General features: G+C 39.0%; 1 protein-coding gene across 1 annotated transcript in view; it reads right to left on the bottom strand.

Moving 5' to 3' along the window:
* Positions 1-366: 366 nt before the first annotated feature.
* ANAPC4 (anaphase promoting complex subunit 4) overlaps positions 367-17,183 on the bottom strand; it is a 34,075-nt gene continuing 17,258 nt past the window's right edge. The window contains exons 16-28 of the mRNA XM_030314097.2: positions 16,218-16,273; positions 13,408-13,454; positions 12,155-12,211; positions 11,547-11,603; positions 9,360-9,453; positions 5,798-5,895; positions 4,856-4,917; positions 4,739-4,777; positions 4,540-4,641; positions 3,242-3,316; positions 2,154-2,327; positions 1,337-1,460; positions 367-840 (exon numbers count right to left, since the gene is read on the bottom strand). Of these exons, the coding sequence (XP_030169957.1) occupies positions 616-840; positions 1,337-1,460; positions 2,154-2,327; positions 3,242-3,316; positions 4,540-4,641; positions 4,739-4,777; positions 4,856-4,917; positions 5,798-5,895; positions 9,360-9,453; positions 11,547-11,603; positions 12,155-12,211; positions 13,408-13,454; positions 16,218-16,273 (1,210 nt within the window). The 3' untranslated portion in view covers positions 367-615. The remainder of the gene's footprint in view (positions 841-1,336; positions 1,461-2,153; positions 2,328-3,241; positions 3,317-4,539; positions 4,642-4,738; positions 4,778-4,855; positions 4,918-5,797; positions 5,896-9,359; positions 9,454-11,546; positions 11,604-12,154; positions 12,212-13,407; positions 13,455-16,217; positions 16,274-17,183) is intronic.

The raw sequence follows: 17,183 nt of genomic DNA on the forward strand, positions 1-17,183 counted from the left end.
GTGTGTCCTTGACCAATTCTAAACAGAGGAGAAAGACACATCTAAATGCTGCCAATTCAAAGAATTCAGAGCTCAAATATGGCAACAAAACGAGAAGATAATCATGTCGGTGCCAAACAGTGTTTTTGCTATTTAGATCGTAAAGGGAGTATCCATCTTTTGGCTTGTTTAGCATTACAATAAAGCAGTGTAATTTACTTTGAAAACATAATTTTGAAAGTATTCTGGAGACCTGGAATAAACTAGAAAGAAGAAGATGGAAAAAACAGGAATAAATGTAATCTACATTTTGATTAAATTTAATTTCTTCTTGATATAGGAATGATTTCTAGTACCTATCTTTTAACAGAAAAGACTGAAACTCTCTTCCCATTCAATTTATCTTTACTTTAAACATGAATTCTGCACACAGTATTAAAAAGAAATCTCAGCAAGAAGAAAGTCTATCATAGTGACTACACCACTAAGAGAAGATGAAACAGAATAAGGAAAAATATAATCTATGGTTTATTTCTTTGTTACACAAAGAAAATTAAGAGTGGTCCAAAACATCTTAGTCCATCTCCCATATCCTTCCTGACATAATGAGAACATACAAAATAATGGCAAGCTAGATTAGGGGTCCAGCTCAGGGTCAAGTTTTTCCACCTTGATGACGATCTCTGGAGCTAAAGCAGCACTGGCTGGCTGGTTCTCTGCCTCCGACTCTGAAAGCACTTCCTCCTTTATCTTCACAGGCTTATTACTGGCCTCCTCCTCTTCATCTGAAGACTCATCAAGCTCCCATTCATCATCTATGTCCATTTCAAATACTCTTACATGACGGAGATTTGAGCTCAACTGGAGAAGAAAAGGTTCAAGAGTTTTTAAATTAATGGCTTAACTAATACGTGATATATAAGAAATCAGAAATCTGAAGAATGGTCTTATACGAAAGTTATTTTTCATTGATTTACAACAAAATCACTAAACTCAGCCTCATTTGCTGCAAAAGGATCTCCACCTATAACGGTGACAATGTCATGATAATTAAAAGCCAGGGGTTCCTGGCTAGCTTGGGTAGAAGAGCATGCGATTCTTGGTCTCGGGGACATAAGTGTAAGCCCCCCTTTGGGTGTAGCGATTACTTAAAAAATAAATAAATAAATAACATCTACAATTGTTATTACTCAGTAAGACTTCTCAGAACAAGAAAGGTACACAGCTAAGACCACAACATGCTCATAATCAATAAAAGCAATACATCACAAAATGTTTACACTTTCTGAAAGGACCTCATAGATCCAAAGTCACTTCTTCCTGTTACTGAGTCCGTAAACAATCTGTAAATACTTACCACACAGGATACTTTGCGAAAACCATTCCCAGCAACGTACTGTGCTTTCATACTTTCCAGTAATCTCCAATGCTTCTCAAAATGCATGGTACGTGTGGGAATAGCACTACGCTGTTCATCTAGCCTGGGAAGGGGAAAGAAACCAACCCAGGAATGAAAAGGGGATCTTCTCCCTGGTTTACAAGGGGTAGTAACAGGATCCACCATGGGTTTCATTTCTACCAATACTCCCATTTCCAATAGAATTCTATCAGCCACTATCTAAAAAGCTATGATACTATCTTCTAGGAAAATTCTGCCATTCCAAGTAGCCAGAATGTCATCTTACTACGGTTTTTGATCCCTTTTCAATGAAAGCAAATGGACACATTTTTAAATTAGAGGAGGGATCTACTCACTTAAATCTAAGAAAACTAAAACCATCTCTGGAATTGATTGTGTACCCTCCATGTGGCTACCGAGGTCCTAATTCTGGTAGGAAAGCACTAAGAGCAAATCTAAAATAATTAATTCTACTATCACCTGAGATTAATGCTATGCTTGAAAACAGAACTAACAGAAATCCTATTCTCCACTCCAGGTAATTCCCCACCTTATGTTAGCAAATGCTTCTTGATTTATTAGTAAAGCAAAAGGGTAGAAGAGCTGCCGAAGTCCATGTTTTCTTAAATAAAATATAGTACTTCTGCTCAGCTGACTTTACCACTGTTCCTAGTAACCACTGTCTACCATACCTAAGGTACTAAAATGTGCGATACACATTAAAAAACATTTAACTGTCATGACAGAGAGATACTCTTACTAAGGAGGTGGTTACCTTGTCGAGTAATCCCCAGTGAACTGATATTCTGCAGAATCCTCACTGTTATACACTGAAGACAATGGCAACTGGACCAAGAGTCTGTCTCTTCCTTCGCGCCCCACTGTGTCTTTAAGAACTACCGTTACGGTTTCGTCATCATAAAACTGTGCATCTAAACAACTGTAGGTGCTACAAGTAAAGTACATTCTTTTATGTCAGAGATGATCCGGACTACTGAGAAAATACTGTATACATAACATGCTACTGGTACAACACAAAAACATTAATGAAACAAAAACCAAGTGACATTCTATTTAATTACATTTAAAATATATCATTAGTTTGCACTAAAGTCAGTTATCTATTGTACCGAGTATTCACAAATACAACTAGGCCCTAAAAACAGGTCATCATGAAAAAAGGAAAGTCTGTGAGGGTGAGGTCGGTTCACAGTTCCAAAAAACTCTTTTGATATCAAGAGTTAGGCCTTAAGCCTGTGGAAACTCCATGAATGGCACCTCGCTGGTATACTGAGTAAAGAAACTGGGCTAACTAGACTGAAAAGTAAAAATAAGACTCACACAGGAAAAGTCACAACAACTTCAAAGACGTCATCATTAAAAACTCCTTTTATGTAAGGAAAAGAGAATGAGAAAAAGACTGGCCTATGGTTAGTGTTCATTCCACACACTCAGGGGTGATTTTGGTAACGTTACCCTTTTATATCCTAAGGACCTCCCAGAATAGTGAGAACGACACCACCTCACATTACTGTTGGTTGTAACAATAACTCCAGCCATATACCCCTTGGAACGACCACCCTTTCTTAACAGCCAGGGGAGCACAGAAGTATTAATTACAGGAAACCACAGCTGTATAAATTCCTGTAGGGCAGGAAGGTTCCATTCAATTGTTAAGTCAAATCAAAGCATAACACACATAAGCAATCCTGTCCCCTACGCTGCAAGTTACAAAGGCCTCCTAAGGACGGTATCAACACTGTAACTGAGTCTAACCGTATTTCTAAAATTGCATTTATTAAGCACACACACATATCGTACATATATATATACAATCTCATCCAAACAAGATTCAAGATTTACCTTCTTCTCACTTTTTCAGTTGTGGCGTAGGTGAAGCTCCCAAATTTAACAGCAATCAGTCCATTAGTTACAGATCTTGAAGAAAGGAGGAGGGAAAAAAAAAAGACTATGGAAAAACCCGGATAGCCAATAATCTAAATGCTTGAAAGAACAGGATTGTCAGCGTTAGTATATTTACCTGAACAGCAAGCCCCAGACCAAAATACCATTATGTTCACTCTTCAACACTAATTTAAACGCCTAAATAGACAAACCTACGTCAAAACGACAACTTGGTTTAAAATCTTAGTCACTAAAGTAGCTAGATACCTTAAAAAATTAAGGGCACTTCGAACAACCAAATTATTTCTGTTTGGCCTCATCTTGGCCTCAAAAAACTTCCTTCAAATTCAGATTAAAAACCATTTGAGGGGCGCATGGGTGGCTCAAATGATTAAGTGTCCGACTCTTGGTTTCGGCTCAGGTCATGATCTCATGGTTTTGTGAGTTCGAGGGCTCTGTGCTCATAGTATGGAGCCTGCTTGGGAGTCTGTCTCCCACTCTTTGCCCCTCCCCGACTCGTGCTGTCTCTATCTCTCTCAAAACAAATTTTAAAAAAAGCTATTTGAGATACTAATGGTATTCTGTATATGATTTATTTTTTTTAGAATTTTCATTTCAGATTCTCAAGAGAAGTCTCTACAGGCAAGGCCTCTTGTTTAATGAAAGGCAAACTTAGCCTGAGGTAAAAATCCTTTCAATAAGGAACCAAAAACACAGTTTTGAACTGCTACACATTCATGAGATACAATCCTGAGTGCTCTGCTGTTGTATTTTTCTTAACTCTAAAGAAATCCTACATGTCATAGCTATACCTGTATAAAATTAATAACCCAGAATCAGAAGGGTTCACATAGCTTCCTGATTTGGCATTATCATCTTAATGATGTGAAAACTAAGACTAAGGACAGTTCGGTGACAAGCCTAAAGTCAGAAGGTGGCTTAACTAAACCCCAAAATGTAGGGAAGGGATGCTGTACATTTTACTATTAAAAATAATAGGGGCACCTGGGTGGCTCAGTTAAGCGTTCGACCTCGGCTCAGGTCATCATCTCGCAGTCCGTGAGTTCGAGTCCCACATTGGACTCTGTGCTGACAGCTCAGAGACTGGAGCCTGCTTCAGATTCTGTATCTCACTCTTTCTCTGCCCCTCCCCCACTCAGTTTCTCTCTCTCTCTCTCTCTCAAAAATGAATAAACATTAAAAAATTTTTTAAAAAATACAATCTTATCTAATTCAAACTTTAGATTAATACTTACTGGGAAATATCAGTATGTCTCCTTAAGATGCACATTTTATAAAGTGAATCTTCTAAAATTGTAAAAAGAAGATAATGTAGATTTGAGGTTTTATTATTCCACCTAAGGAAAAAAAATTAATATCAAAACATGATATTTAGCTATCATTGCAGAGAACAAAACTGCATTGTTCACATGAGATGGGGAAAAACACACTTACAGAAAAGGAAATTTGAACAATCTGCGTGTACAGTCCTCACTAAAACAAAAGAAGAAAAGGTAAGAAAAAATTAAATTGGCCGCTGAATTTTACCATCCAAAAAGGAAACAGAATTACCTTCTAGCATCCCTATATAATGGAATACAGATTGCTTGATTCATCGATTTTCCAATTACATCCTAAATAAAAACAGATTTAAAAACACAATTAAAGCATGTACATACACACACACACAGATACTCTACACAAAGTACCTGACCATCGCTGTTCAAATCTAGTAAAAAACCATCTAGATCACGAAGCTTTCTCACAGGAAACTTCAATGACAGTCGTTAACAGTAAGGAAAAGAGAGAGATGAAATTCTGAGCTGAAAAGGATGTTGGAGAGAAGTGCACGGCAGGCTAAGAACCCCCACCCCAGCCCAGCGTCTCAGAACACCCATCCTCCCTCCTGCAGGAGTCAGCTGGAGACACAAAAGCCCCATAACTAAGACTGTTTATAAGAAGTTTGGTCTGGGGGCGCCTGGGCGGCTCGGTCGGTTAAGCTCCAACTTCCTCTTAGGTCATGATCTCAGTGCTCGTGAGTTCAAGCCCCGCATCGGGCTCTGTGCTGACAGCTTGGAGCCTGCAGCCTGCTTCGGATTCTGTGACTCCCTCTCTCTCTCTCTCTGCCCCTCCCCTGCTCATGCTCTGTCTCTCTCTGTCTCTCAAAAAATAAATAAACGTTAAAAAAGAAAAAGAAAGGAAGGAAGGAAGGAAGGAAGGAAGGAAGGAAGGAAGGAAGGAAGGAAGGAAGGAAGGAAGTCTGTTCTGGGAACAAATAATGATGCCAACCCTTTCAGTAACCCTGTATTTGTTACTTTTAATTTATGTAAGGAACTAACAATAAAAGGAAACGTTAGGGTAAACCATATGAAACTGCCATTTTTGTTAGCCAGAAGTTGACTATCAGCATTTTCACGTGGCTCACCTTAATAACCATGATCGTTTGCATAAATGAGCCACATATTGTAGATATTCTCACTCCTACTCAAAGACATGCATTTCTTTCAAACTTACGGCTGGTTTTTGCAAGCATAGGTCAATAATGTTCTCCATCCGCCTTTTCACAAAATGCAATGATTTTCGAGGATAATACGGAAACAGCAAAGGACTTTCTGGTTTCAAACAAAAAGAGAAAGAAAAACAAAAACAAAAACACAAAGCTATAGCAAACCAAATGATTAGGAGAAAATAATCTCGTCAGAGCCAGCCCGCGCAGCTTATGGGGCAGTGGAAATCTCCCTGGCCCTTTCATTATCCTTCACACCCACCTCACTGGAAACGAGTATGGCCTTCTGCCTTTCATCATCGCCTGCTGCCACCCCTAAGTACCCCCCTAAAAACCACCGCACTTAACTACAATCCGAGTCCTAGCAGCTTGGTATTCTTTATTCTGTTTTCCCTACCAAAATCAAATAGTATGCTTCCACTGGGTATAAGGAAGGGATCATTTGGGAACCAAAAGACATATAATAAAGTTTGTTCTTCTCTACTCTTTGCCACAATGGGGTGACAACAGTCCAGCACGGTTCTGGAAGACTATAATACTTAAAAACAGAAACAGGAGACGAGAAACTAGTGCTGTGTAAATAAGCTCTTTACTTTTCAAAAGGCCACTTTACCAGGAGACAGTCCTGTATGATTCAGCGTTTATGGATACCAACTACGCTCCAGTCCTTTGTATCTGTTCTTCCTACTGCTCACAGCAGCTGTGCAAAGTAAGCATCTCACTCTCCAACTTACAGACTAAAAAATGAGGCACAGAAGATCTGGGCAATTGCCCAGTGTGGAAATGACTAACAATCTAGACCTGTAAATCAAACCCTCTGCCTCCCAGGCCTGCACTCTTCTACTGAGTTCTGCAGGCTTCTCCCTCACCTGCAGCATCTCCTGTCCCAGCTATGCTGGACAAAGTGAGTTTTAATTAGGTCAACATTATAAGCTCCCCACAGGTAACAGATGCTGTGGGAGCAGAGAAAGACATTTGGTCTTTGCCCCTGGTTCCTGGCACAGAACTCTAAAACCCTCAGAATTTCCTGAGTGATAAGGGTGATAGGAACATCTTTTGTTGTAATGAGACGACTGTGTGTAGATCCCTAGGATAGCTTCAGGATGAGGACTGGTCACCAGAAAGACCAAGCTCTGATGAGAAGTCTGGACTTTTCAGCTCCATCCCCCAAATTCCAGGGCGGGGAGACAAGCTGCAGAAAGACCAAGCTCTGATGAGAAGTCTGGACTTTTCAGCTCCATCCCCCAACTTCCAGGGCAGGGAGAGAAGCTGGAGTGGAATTCAATCACCAACAACCAATGATTTAATCAAGCATGCCTGCGTAATGAAATCCCCATACAAAACCCAACCAGTGGGCTTCAGAGGGCTTCCCGGTGTTGGGAGGGTGGCATGCCCAGAGCAGGCAGGGAAGTTCCGAGCCCCTCCCCCATACCCTGCCCTACGCATCTCTTCCACTTGGCTGTTCCGAGTTGTATCTTTACAGTAAACCAGTAAATCTAAGTAAAGTGCTTGAGTTTCATGAGCCATTTTAGCAAATTATCAACCTGAAGGTGGTGGTAGAGGGGGAGCAACAGAAATGTGGGCAACCTGGGGAACTGATGACATCGGGCACCCAGTTGACCTGAGAACTGGTCTCAGGAGAGAAAAAGCTCCCATTTTGTCAGGTTTTTTTTTTGTTTTTTTTTTTTTAAGTTTATTTATTTTTGTGAGAGACAGCAAGAGAGACAGGGAAGGGCAGAGAGAGAGGGAGATAGAGAATCCCAAGCAGGTTCCCCACTGTCAGCGCAGAGCCCGACACGGGGCTCGATCCCACGAACAGGTGAGATCAGGCCCTGAGCCAAAATCAAGAACCAGATGCTTAACCGACTGAGCCATCCAGGCGCCCCAGTGTCAGAAGTGTTTTGAGTAAAAACAGCTCAGATGAGAGCACACTGGCCGCTTATGAGCCATGTGCCGGCACAAACTGCTTTATCTACATTTAGTTAATCTTCACGACAGATTTTGAGGGAGGCACTACTATCATCCTCATTTTACTGATGGGAAAACTGGGGTACAAAGAGGTTGGACAATTGGCCCTCAGCCACATTCCTAAGAAGTCGTAGAGCAGATTCCAACACAACACTGACTCTCATGGACCCTGAGAAAGCACCTGTATCGAGTACTTAGCACATGACTTTTGCAAAGTGCTAGAAAGAAGTTTCATTAAAGTTTTAATAGTTCCATAATAATAGCGGGTATTTCTTCACACTAGACTAAGAAACTGGAGAATTAACGAGCTTGTCCCAAATCACATACCAGCAAAACCTCGAGCATTTAGGAGATGGAGTCAGTAATACTGAAGTGCATCTTGGTTAAACATGAGGCCTGTAGCTAAGATTAGGCCTTCCTGTTCAGTCACAGATGTCAAGACAAAAAGGGTAGGGCCCATTTTTAGCCCATCAGAGTTCCCAGAACCAGCATTAGCCCACTCTAGTGACAGGGCCCAGATGCCACCCCGGCCGGCACATTGCCATCAGCGCTCCTCAGGCTGGGGGGGGGGCCACCTGATTAAACACAGCAAAGAGATGAGTTGGCCGTACCTTTATTCTCCCTCCATTCGATAACTAACTGACATCAATGTATCTCAAGCAATACAAAATATGTCCTGCTCTGAAAAAGAATCTGGGCTTCTAGAGTTAAAACAAAAGAGCAATAAGCAGAGTTCTGGGCCTCAAAGAATTCTCTCCTTCCCCCATCCATCCTCATTCATTCATTCATTGATTCAGATAAACAGCAACCAGACACAAGTGGCAGAGATTACTCCTGAGTCGAGTTAAAAACTTAGGTTTTGAAGTCAGCAGAACCCTGGCTCCACTGCACGGTAGCTTGTGTGATCTTGGGCCTTCTCTGACCTTCAGTCTCCTCGACAGTAAATGGGGATAACAGGTACCTACCCCCTAGGTTCTGTGAGGATTAAAGGAGGAAATACACATATGTGGCTATCAGCCTAGAGATCTAAGAAACTGATAGACTGTGATCAGATTACTCTTAGAGAAAGCAAAAAAAATACTGCTTCAAATACTGTCATGTAAAATAGTGAAGTTCTGACATTTAATGGTGGCTATTTTGTTTTCATCCCTAATAATGCTGGATAGTTTTACTATATCAACATCTTAAGATCCTAGAGAATGAAAGGCACACGTACACTAAGAACCTACAACCTCAGAAGAACAGTTAAGCATCATTATGCTTTCAGAAATTAACAAATTGGAATCAGAAAAAGACTGCTCTCACTAGCAGGCTCTATAATTTTCTTCCCAATATCCTAGTTTCTATATGGTATAAAACAAATATAAAGAATACCTGAGAATAAATAATCTTACTACATCACAGTTAATATCAGGGTGTTTTCTATCATGGGAACGTCATACTGTTTGCTATTCTGCTGTTTCTCTAATCAACTACAATAGACACTAAAGATCTAAAGAACTGAGATACATATTCAACAACTGTTCAGCAACACTCATAGCTAATACACTGGTCTCAAATTAAGTATAAACATGGCCAAATTCTACTAGGTTCACTAAATACCTTTAAGATGGTTGCTATTTTGAAGAAAATCATACCACTGGTTTCCTTCTGTGTTAGGAGGTGACACAAGATCATCATCTTCATCTTTCAAGTACTAGAAACACAGAATTAAAATTTTAAATGTCGTAAACCAAAGAAGCAGGCTTCAAAAACTTTATACAGTTAACATTATTTTTTTTTAATGTTTGTTTATTTTTGAAAGAGAGACAGAGTGTGAGCTGGGGAGGGGCAGAGAGAGAGGGAGACACAGAATCTGAAGGAGGCTCCAGGCTCCGAGCTGTCAGCACAGAGCCCGACGGGGCTCAAACCCATGAGCTGTGAGATCATGACCTGAGCAGAAGTCAGATGCTTAACAGACTGAGCCACCCAGGCACGCCTTAACATCATTCTATTTAGTAAGTGGTTCCATCACATTGGTATTATTCCAAGTGAAGTGACCAAAATCTGCTAAATGCCAAGACGCTAAACAAACTACAAACTACTGAAAGATTAGAACACTATAGATTCAGGGACCATAAACTGAATTTAAATTTTGTGTTCCATTTTCATGAAGTACATTTAAATCATCTATACGTGTGTGTGCACGTGTACATTACAAATTAATTTTAGAAGTATCACCTGTCAATCTACTCTAGGGCAGTACTTCACAGGGAAGGATGGTGGACAGACCCCTGGAAGTCCCAAAGATGCCTTAAGGGTCAGTGAGGCTGATACTATTTTTATAGTAGCAAAATGTTATTTGCCCTTTCAACTGTGTTGACATTGCACGGATGATCAAAAGCACAGGTGGGGAAAACTGCTGTTGCCAGGAGTCATGGTGGTGGCCTTGAACCACACGAGTGGTCACTGTATTCCTTTTTGCCACATACTGACGGTTCCCATTAGTGTTTAATGAAGCTATTAAAATTATTGATTTAGTTAGATCTCAACCCTTGAGTACAGATCTTTTTAATATTCTGTGTTACAGAATTGGAAGTATACATAAAGCACTTTCACTGATACCAAAGTACAATGGTTACCACAAGGGAAAGCATTTAAGAAATTGTCTTGGCTGTGAGTGAAGCCAGGCACTTTGTTGCTGTTAATGGGATTCCTTTCTTCCTTGAAAGAATGACTGGCAGATAGGCTATGATGATTCATACATGGGTATTTGGTGGATACTTTCTTGAAAATAAAGTAAGCCTGTCACTGTAAGCAGAATAACTGGCAGTATTTATTGCCAATGATAACATTTAAATATTCATGCAAAAATTAGAATTTTGGAAAATCTGTATCTGCCACCGTGTGCTTGACAGCCGTAGCACTTGAAGATCATCTGATGAAACTGGTGCTGATATTCATAAAACCTGACTTTTAGATACTGCGTGGAGAAAGGCGTCAGCATTTGGAGGATCTGAACCACTCAGCGAACCAGTGTTTTCCAAATGACCAACACATGATATTATAAAATCATGCACTAGTGAACGATCCACTCAAAGCACAAGACAGATGAATGGATTTTAATGTATCAGAGTAGGAAAAGTTCACTGATGCAATTTTAGATTCCACATTAAAGCTAACCTTTAAGACACTATCTCTTAGCAAGACTTGGTTGAATATCAAAAAACATCCATAATTATCTAGAAAAGCTATTACAATACTCCTCCCTTTCTAACACCTATGTGAGGCCAGATTTTCTTTACGTACATTAACCAAAAAAACTCATCACAACACACTAAAGAAACAGCTATGAGAACCTGCCTTCTATTACACCAGACACCAAAGAGACTTGCAAATCTACAAAACAATGCCACTCTTCACTAAACTGTTTTGTAAAATATATTTTTCATTGAAAGTATTTATATTAATACATAATGGTAAGTGGAATTACTGTTACTTTTAAGTAATTTTGTATTCTGTTTAATTCCTAATACCTAATAATATCTACCATTGATAAACATAACCCATATTAGCAAAATCTCTTTGGGGTCTTCTATTAAGAATGTAAAAGAGTTATAAGATCAAAAAGTTTATAAAAACTGCTACTCTTCGGTTACTTTACCATCAGAACAGGGCTGCTATCCAAGTTGGCATTGTATTATTTTCTAGAAACTCTGGATAACAAAGACTAACACTGCTAAAGTTTTAACATTAGTTTTTAATAATTTTTTTAAAAAGTAATAACTAAGTTCCATCAAAAGCCCGTACCTGACCAACTTTTTCAACGTTAAAGTATTTTCCTTTTCGATTGTAAAGGTCTGGAGCCTAGAAAGAATAAGCATAATTTAACTCTTACATCAACTCACAAAAGAAAAAGAAAAAATTCTTTTTAAAAAAAATTATTAATGTTTATTTATTTTTAAACAAATAGAGACAGAGCGCAAACAAGGAAGGGGCAGAGAGAGAGAGGGAGACACAGAATCCGAAGCAGGCTCCGGGCTCTGAGCTGTCAGCACAGAGCCCGATATGGGGCTCAAAATCATGAACTACAAGACCATGACCTGAGCCAAAGTTGGACACTTAACCAACTGAGCCACTCAAGCACCCCAAAAATATTCTTAAACTTACCCAAAACCCTTATTTTTTAAGAGAGCTATTAGAGGCAGCTATTCTTTTCTTTTACGGATTGTACAACACACAAACAAAAGTTGAATTTACAGGCTCTAAGATGAATACTGCCATTAATTAGTGCAATAGTTTATAAACAGCACGACTGCTAAGAATGTCAATTAAATTGGATTAAATGTTAATTACTTCTATCACCCAGGTTTATTGCAATTATTTAAAAAAAAATTATACAAATACCAATTTCCTACCTCATTGAAATGTTCAGTAAGAAATTCAGCAACAAATGTAATATCTTTTTGAGTCATCTATCAAAACCAAAAAGGAACAAAAAGAAAAACAAATTAAGATAAAGCTTCCCAATATCTTGTATCATGTAATGTAATATCTACTAAAAGCTATGGTATGAAGAGGCAAAGTTCCTTCACAGAAATATCAATATAAATCCAAAAGATTATGCAACTGTGAGAATATGAAATCTTGAAGCTCTGACAAGTCATTAAACATTTAAATCCATTTTCCAATCAGCTAACCCAACAGCTACAGAATTCTTACGGCCTAAAGTTCTTTATTATTTTAGAAATAAAATACTAATTTATTTAGTAATTTACTTAGTATTTACTGTTTAGTGATTTATTATTGTGCTAAGACTGGTGTGCGGGGTGCCTGCTTTGGGAGAGGAGACTGTGACCCAGATAAGCAACCTCAACCTGAGCTAAGAGCTGATGCCTCGGGGTCGGCCTCTACTTCTTACAGTGACCCTGCCTCCATTTCAGCCCTCAAAAATTAACACGCTGAGGTCCCCCCAGCAGTCAACACACTTTATCTCCTCAAATAAAGGTTAAGAGTAATATCAGAGAAACAGCTAACGTGGACCTCCCTGGTTTGCAAGGCCAGTCACCCACAGCATAAAAGATCTACTTCTTGTCAGAGTCTAAGAATGGCGATCCTGCATTCATCCAGTCCACTGAGGCTCATTATAACATTCTCCATTTTTTCAGGCCCCAAATGACCTAAATCTACCTGCATGAGAGCTTGGACAGAGGTGAGAATGAGTGAACTGCAGAAATCAGGTGGGAATTTGGCCCTGGTCTGAAAGATTTTACTTAAATTCCATTGCCACCTGTCTCAATCCTTATAAAGAGAAACTACTGTTTACCAGACATCAACATAGGTAGTAATATCTAAAGTACTAGATTTCCCAGGAAAATAAAAAGGCATTCAAGACCTAAGGAAGTGAAAGAATACAAGCACCCTACATAATACAAATTATAAAATTTTATATAAATATGAGAACTATAAAATTAGACAGCCAGTTAAAGGCATTTTGAGAGATGAAAAAACAAACTTCTTAAAAAAAAAAAAGGCTTACTAAGATATATTTAGCATCTATAGCCTCACATCTTGTAAACTAGTAACCGTGTAAGAATACCAAGGTGACCAGCAAAGCTGAGCTCAACCAGAGCCACATTAACACACTGGAAAACGTACTACCACGAACTACCTTATTCAGCTCCGGAAGCACGTGGTCTTCTGTCATTCTCAACATCGCTGAAAACAGAAGTTAAAAAACTGTCTTTAAAGGAAAACTACAGACATAGCTATAGATACATTTCAAAGACAAAATGTGTTTCACTGGACTAAATCCTCAATATTCAACAAGGAAAATCACCAAGGAAAACTTACTTTTCTTCTAAAAACTAATGCGTGAAGAATTTAAACTTGATTTGTATTTTCAGGTTCAAAATGGCTGGTCTCATGATCCTGAACTACTATTTTTTATTTTCTCCTTCAACTCAACCCATTGCCACTCCAGACAGGCCAATCTGACTGCTGCCTTGTGTGAAGACTGTGCAGGGAATCCTCTTCTAACATATGATATTTCTTCTCATAAAATCTGCAAGCACTTCTTGCCTCCAAAAGCCTTAGAATACCCAACAAACATGTTTCTTTCCCTTGGGTTTTCTGTTACACAAAAACATTTGCACTAAGATTTACATGCATATACGTACATTTACGTATATTTATATACTTTCTTTAATTAATCTGTGGTTGATTCATATTGTCCTTTCAGAGGGCTGTGTTTTTTTATTTTGTCCACCTAAGTCAAGGAGTATGCCTCATGTGCTTTTACAGAGTGTTTGAATATCCCTCTTAATTGCTTTTGGTCAGGAATAAGCATGCTGGATGTGATTCTGCAAATACATATTATTTTAGAAACTGTTCTTAATTACTTCAAACTTCTAAATATCTAAAAAACAAGACATAATCTAGTTCCATTCACTCATTCATTTACTCACCCAAAAATTACTATGGGTGCTAGGAAGATATCAGTATAAAAGAGGTTCCTGCCTTCATGGAGGTTACATTTTACAAAAGAGCAAACCAAGGATGCACAGCATCCTAACCAGTGGCAGAGCCGAGATTATAATATAAGCAGGTCTCTGGGGCTCCTGGGTGGCTCAGTCGGTTGGGCATCCGACTTTGGCTTAGGTCACAATCTCACGGTTTGTGAGTTTGAGACCCACATCGGACTCTGTGCTGACAGCTCAGAGCCCAGAACCTGCTTCAGATTCTGTGTCTCCCTCTCTCTCTGCCCCTACCCCACTTGTGCTGTCTCTCTCTCAAAAAAGAAACATTAAAAAAATTAAAAAATTTAAAAAAAAAAAAAAAATCAGGTCTCCAGTTCTCCAGTCCAGTGTGCCTTCTACAATGCCCTGCTCTAATGGGAAGGACTAAGCAGTAATTCATTTCTCCTCTAATCAGGCTTCTTACGAGAATTAGGACATGCAGTAGGAACATAAACTGCCTAAAGTACCCCAACAATTATGAGTAAAACCCAACCTCATCTGTAAAAGAAAGTCATTTCTAAGATCCCATTCAGTTTTAACATTGTAACTCATCCTAATTAACATCTCTGATATTAAACAGGCTGGCCTGATAAACACTCTGGCTCCCCATTCTGGCTAGCGTTGGTACAGCTTTGAGGAAAAAAATAAAGAATTTTACAGGCCAACATCTGTAGATCACATTCTTTTTTTCATAAATACAATTATATTAGGCCGACAAATACAAGTCTGTTTATAAGATATCTGAATTGAAGAGTCAGGCATTTGTTTAAAAGATGTGAGCACATTACAGATAATTTACTTTCTATTTTATTTACCCTTTAGAGTTTTAACAAACTCAGATAAATCCCATTTATAACTAAGTTTTGCCTATGTTGGAAGGGAATGTATGCTGGATTATTTCAAAGATATTAAGAGGGGTCACAAAAATAGTACAAATGGACCTACATAAAATACACTGTAGAGTAAGCATTAAAACACTTAATGTCAAGTCAATAAATACCGGTTAACTACCTGCAAATGAAAAGAGATACTGTGGAGATACAAAGAAAGCTACCAATGGTCTACATTCTATTTAGCTAGGGTATTAGCATCCGATAGGAAGGATAGTGGAAATTTTCTAGTTCGGTGCTGTTCAACATGATAAGCACTAACAATGTATGACTACTGAGTACTTCAAATGTGGATAGCATGACTACAGAACTTGAACATATAATTTATATAATTCCAAGTAATTTAAAGAGCCACAGGGGGCTATTGGCTATGATAATGGACAGCACAGATCTAGAAACAAGATCAGGAATAAAACAGGAAACAAGCTACTCAAGGACAGAGGCTAGTCTTTGTTTTTTTCCCCCCTTTCTTTAAAAAAAAAAATCTGGGGCGCCTGGGTGGCGCAGTCGGTTAAGCGTCCGACTTCAGCCAGGTCACGATCTCGCGGTCCGTGAGTTCGAGCCCCGCGTCAGGCTCTGGGCTGATGGCTCAGAGCCTGGAGCCTGTTTCTGATTCTGTGTCTCCCTCTCTCTGCCCCTCCCCCGTTCATGCTCTGTCTCTCTCTGTCCCAAAAATAAATAAACGTTGAAAAAAAAAAATTAAAAAAAAAAAAAAAAAATCTAACTCCAAACAGTGCCTAGTACATAGTAGAGATCCACATATGTTATTTTAACCTAAGCAGACATTACAAGATTAGAAAAAAAAAAAAAAAAGGTTAATCATCAGTGAGTGAGAAACCATCAAAGCTATAAGTTACATCTGCGGGGAGCTGGGGCCGGGTGGGTGTGCAGAGGAAATAAGACTGGCCACGTGCTGAAAGCTGGTGAACCAGTGAAGGGTAGAAGACGGTTCATTTATACCATTCTCTCTTACAGTTACTGGAAATTTTACTAGAGTAACTTAAATATTCTAAATTGATACTCCCACAATTTTTAAAGAAGCATTAAAGTAATGTTTCATTCAATTAACTTACCCACATAAAGCCAGCGGAAAAAAGCTTTGAAGTTTTTCATACTACTATCTATAACTCTGAAAAGAAAAAATAAAAGAAATCAGAAATAAAATTATTATACAGGGTTCGTGTACCACTGTTCAATTGTTGTGGGATACAATAACCCTTACCTTTCTATTTTATCCTATCTGGAGGACATCCAAACCTTTAGAAAAGATATTATAAATCAAGCACATACCTAAAAATAAAGCTTCAGGAGAGCAAATCCTGGTTCTTTTCAAAAATAAGGCAAATAGCTCAGATTCTGACTGGTTATTACAGCCTTGCCACAAACTGTGTAATAGTCTTTCCCAGCATTCAGTCAAGTATGAAATCCTTTTCCAACTTTGCAAATAAAAGAAGTCAGAAAAAACCACTTTCAGCATTATTCTCAGTTAAAAAAAATACTCACTGGTCAGTATGAAGAAAAGACATCAACGCCAACAGAAAAAAACATTATTACCTATTTGTACTATGTCACTACCTCTGGTATCAGTGGACGTTATTTCTGGAAGTTGGAAGCACTTTTGATGCTTACAGTAACTGATCTCCAAAAACTGAATTTCCTTGAGCTTTACACAAATGCACCCCTCAAATTCCAATGTTATAGGTGGAAGCCATCTTTGTCTTGATCAAAAGGCTTCTAAATAAGGACATGGGTATCACTTCTAAAAAATCTCTGAGGGGCGCCTGGGTGGCGCAGTCGGTTAAGCGTCCGACTTCAGCCAGGTCGCGATCTCGCGGTCCGTGAGTTCGAGCCCCGCGTCGGGCTCTGGGCTGATGGCTCGGAGCCTGGAGCCTGTTTCCGATTCTGTGTCTCCCTCTCTCTCTGCCCCTCCCCCGTTCATGCTCTGTCTCTCTCTGTCCCAAAAATAAATAAACGTTAAAAAAAAAAAAAAATTTAAAAAAAAAAAAAAAAAATCTCTGTAAGTTCACATCTACAAGATA

This window comes from Lynx canadensis, chromosome B1, assembly GCF_007474595.2.
Source record: "Lynx canadensis isolate LIC74 chromosome B1, mLynCan4.pri.v2, whole genome shotgun sequence".
Taxonomy (NCBI): domain Eukaryota; kingdom Metazoa; phylum Chordata; class Mammalia; order Carnivora; family Felidae; genus Lynx; species Lynx canadensis.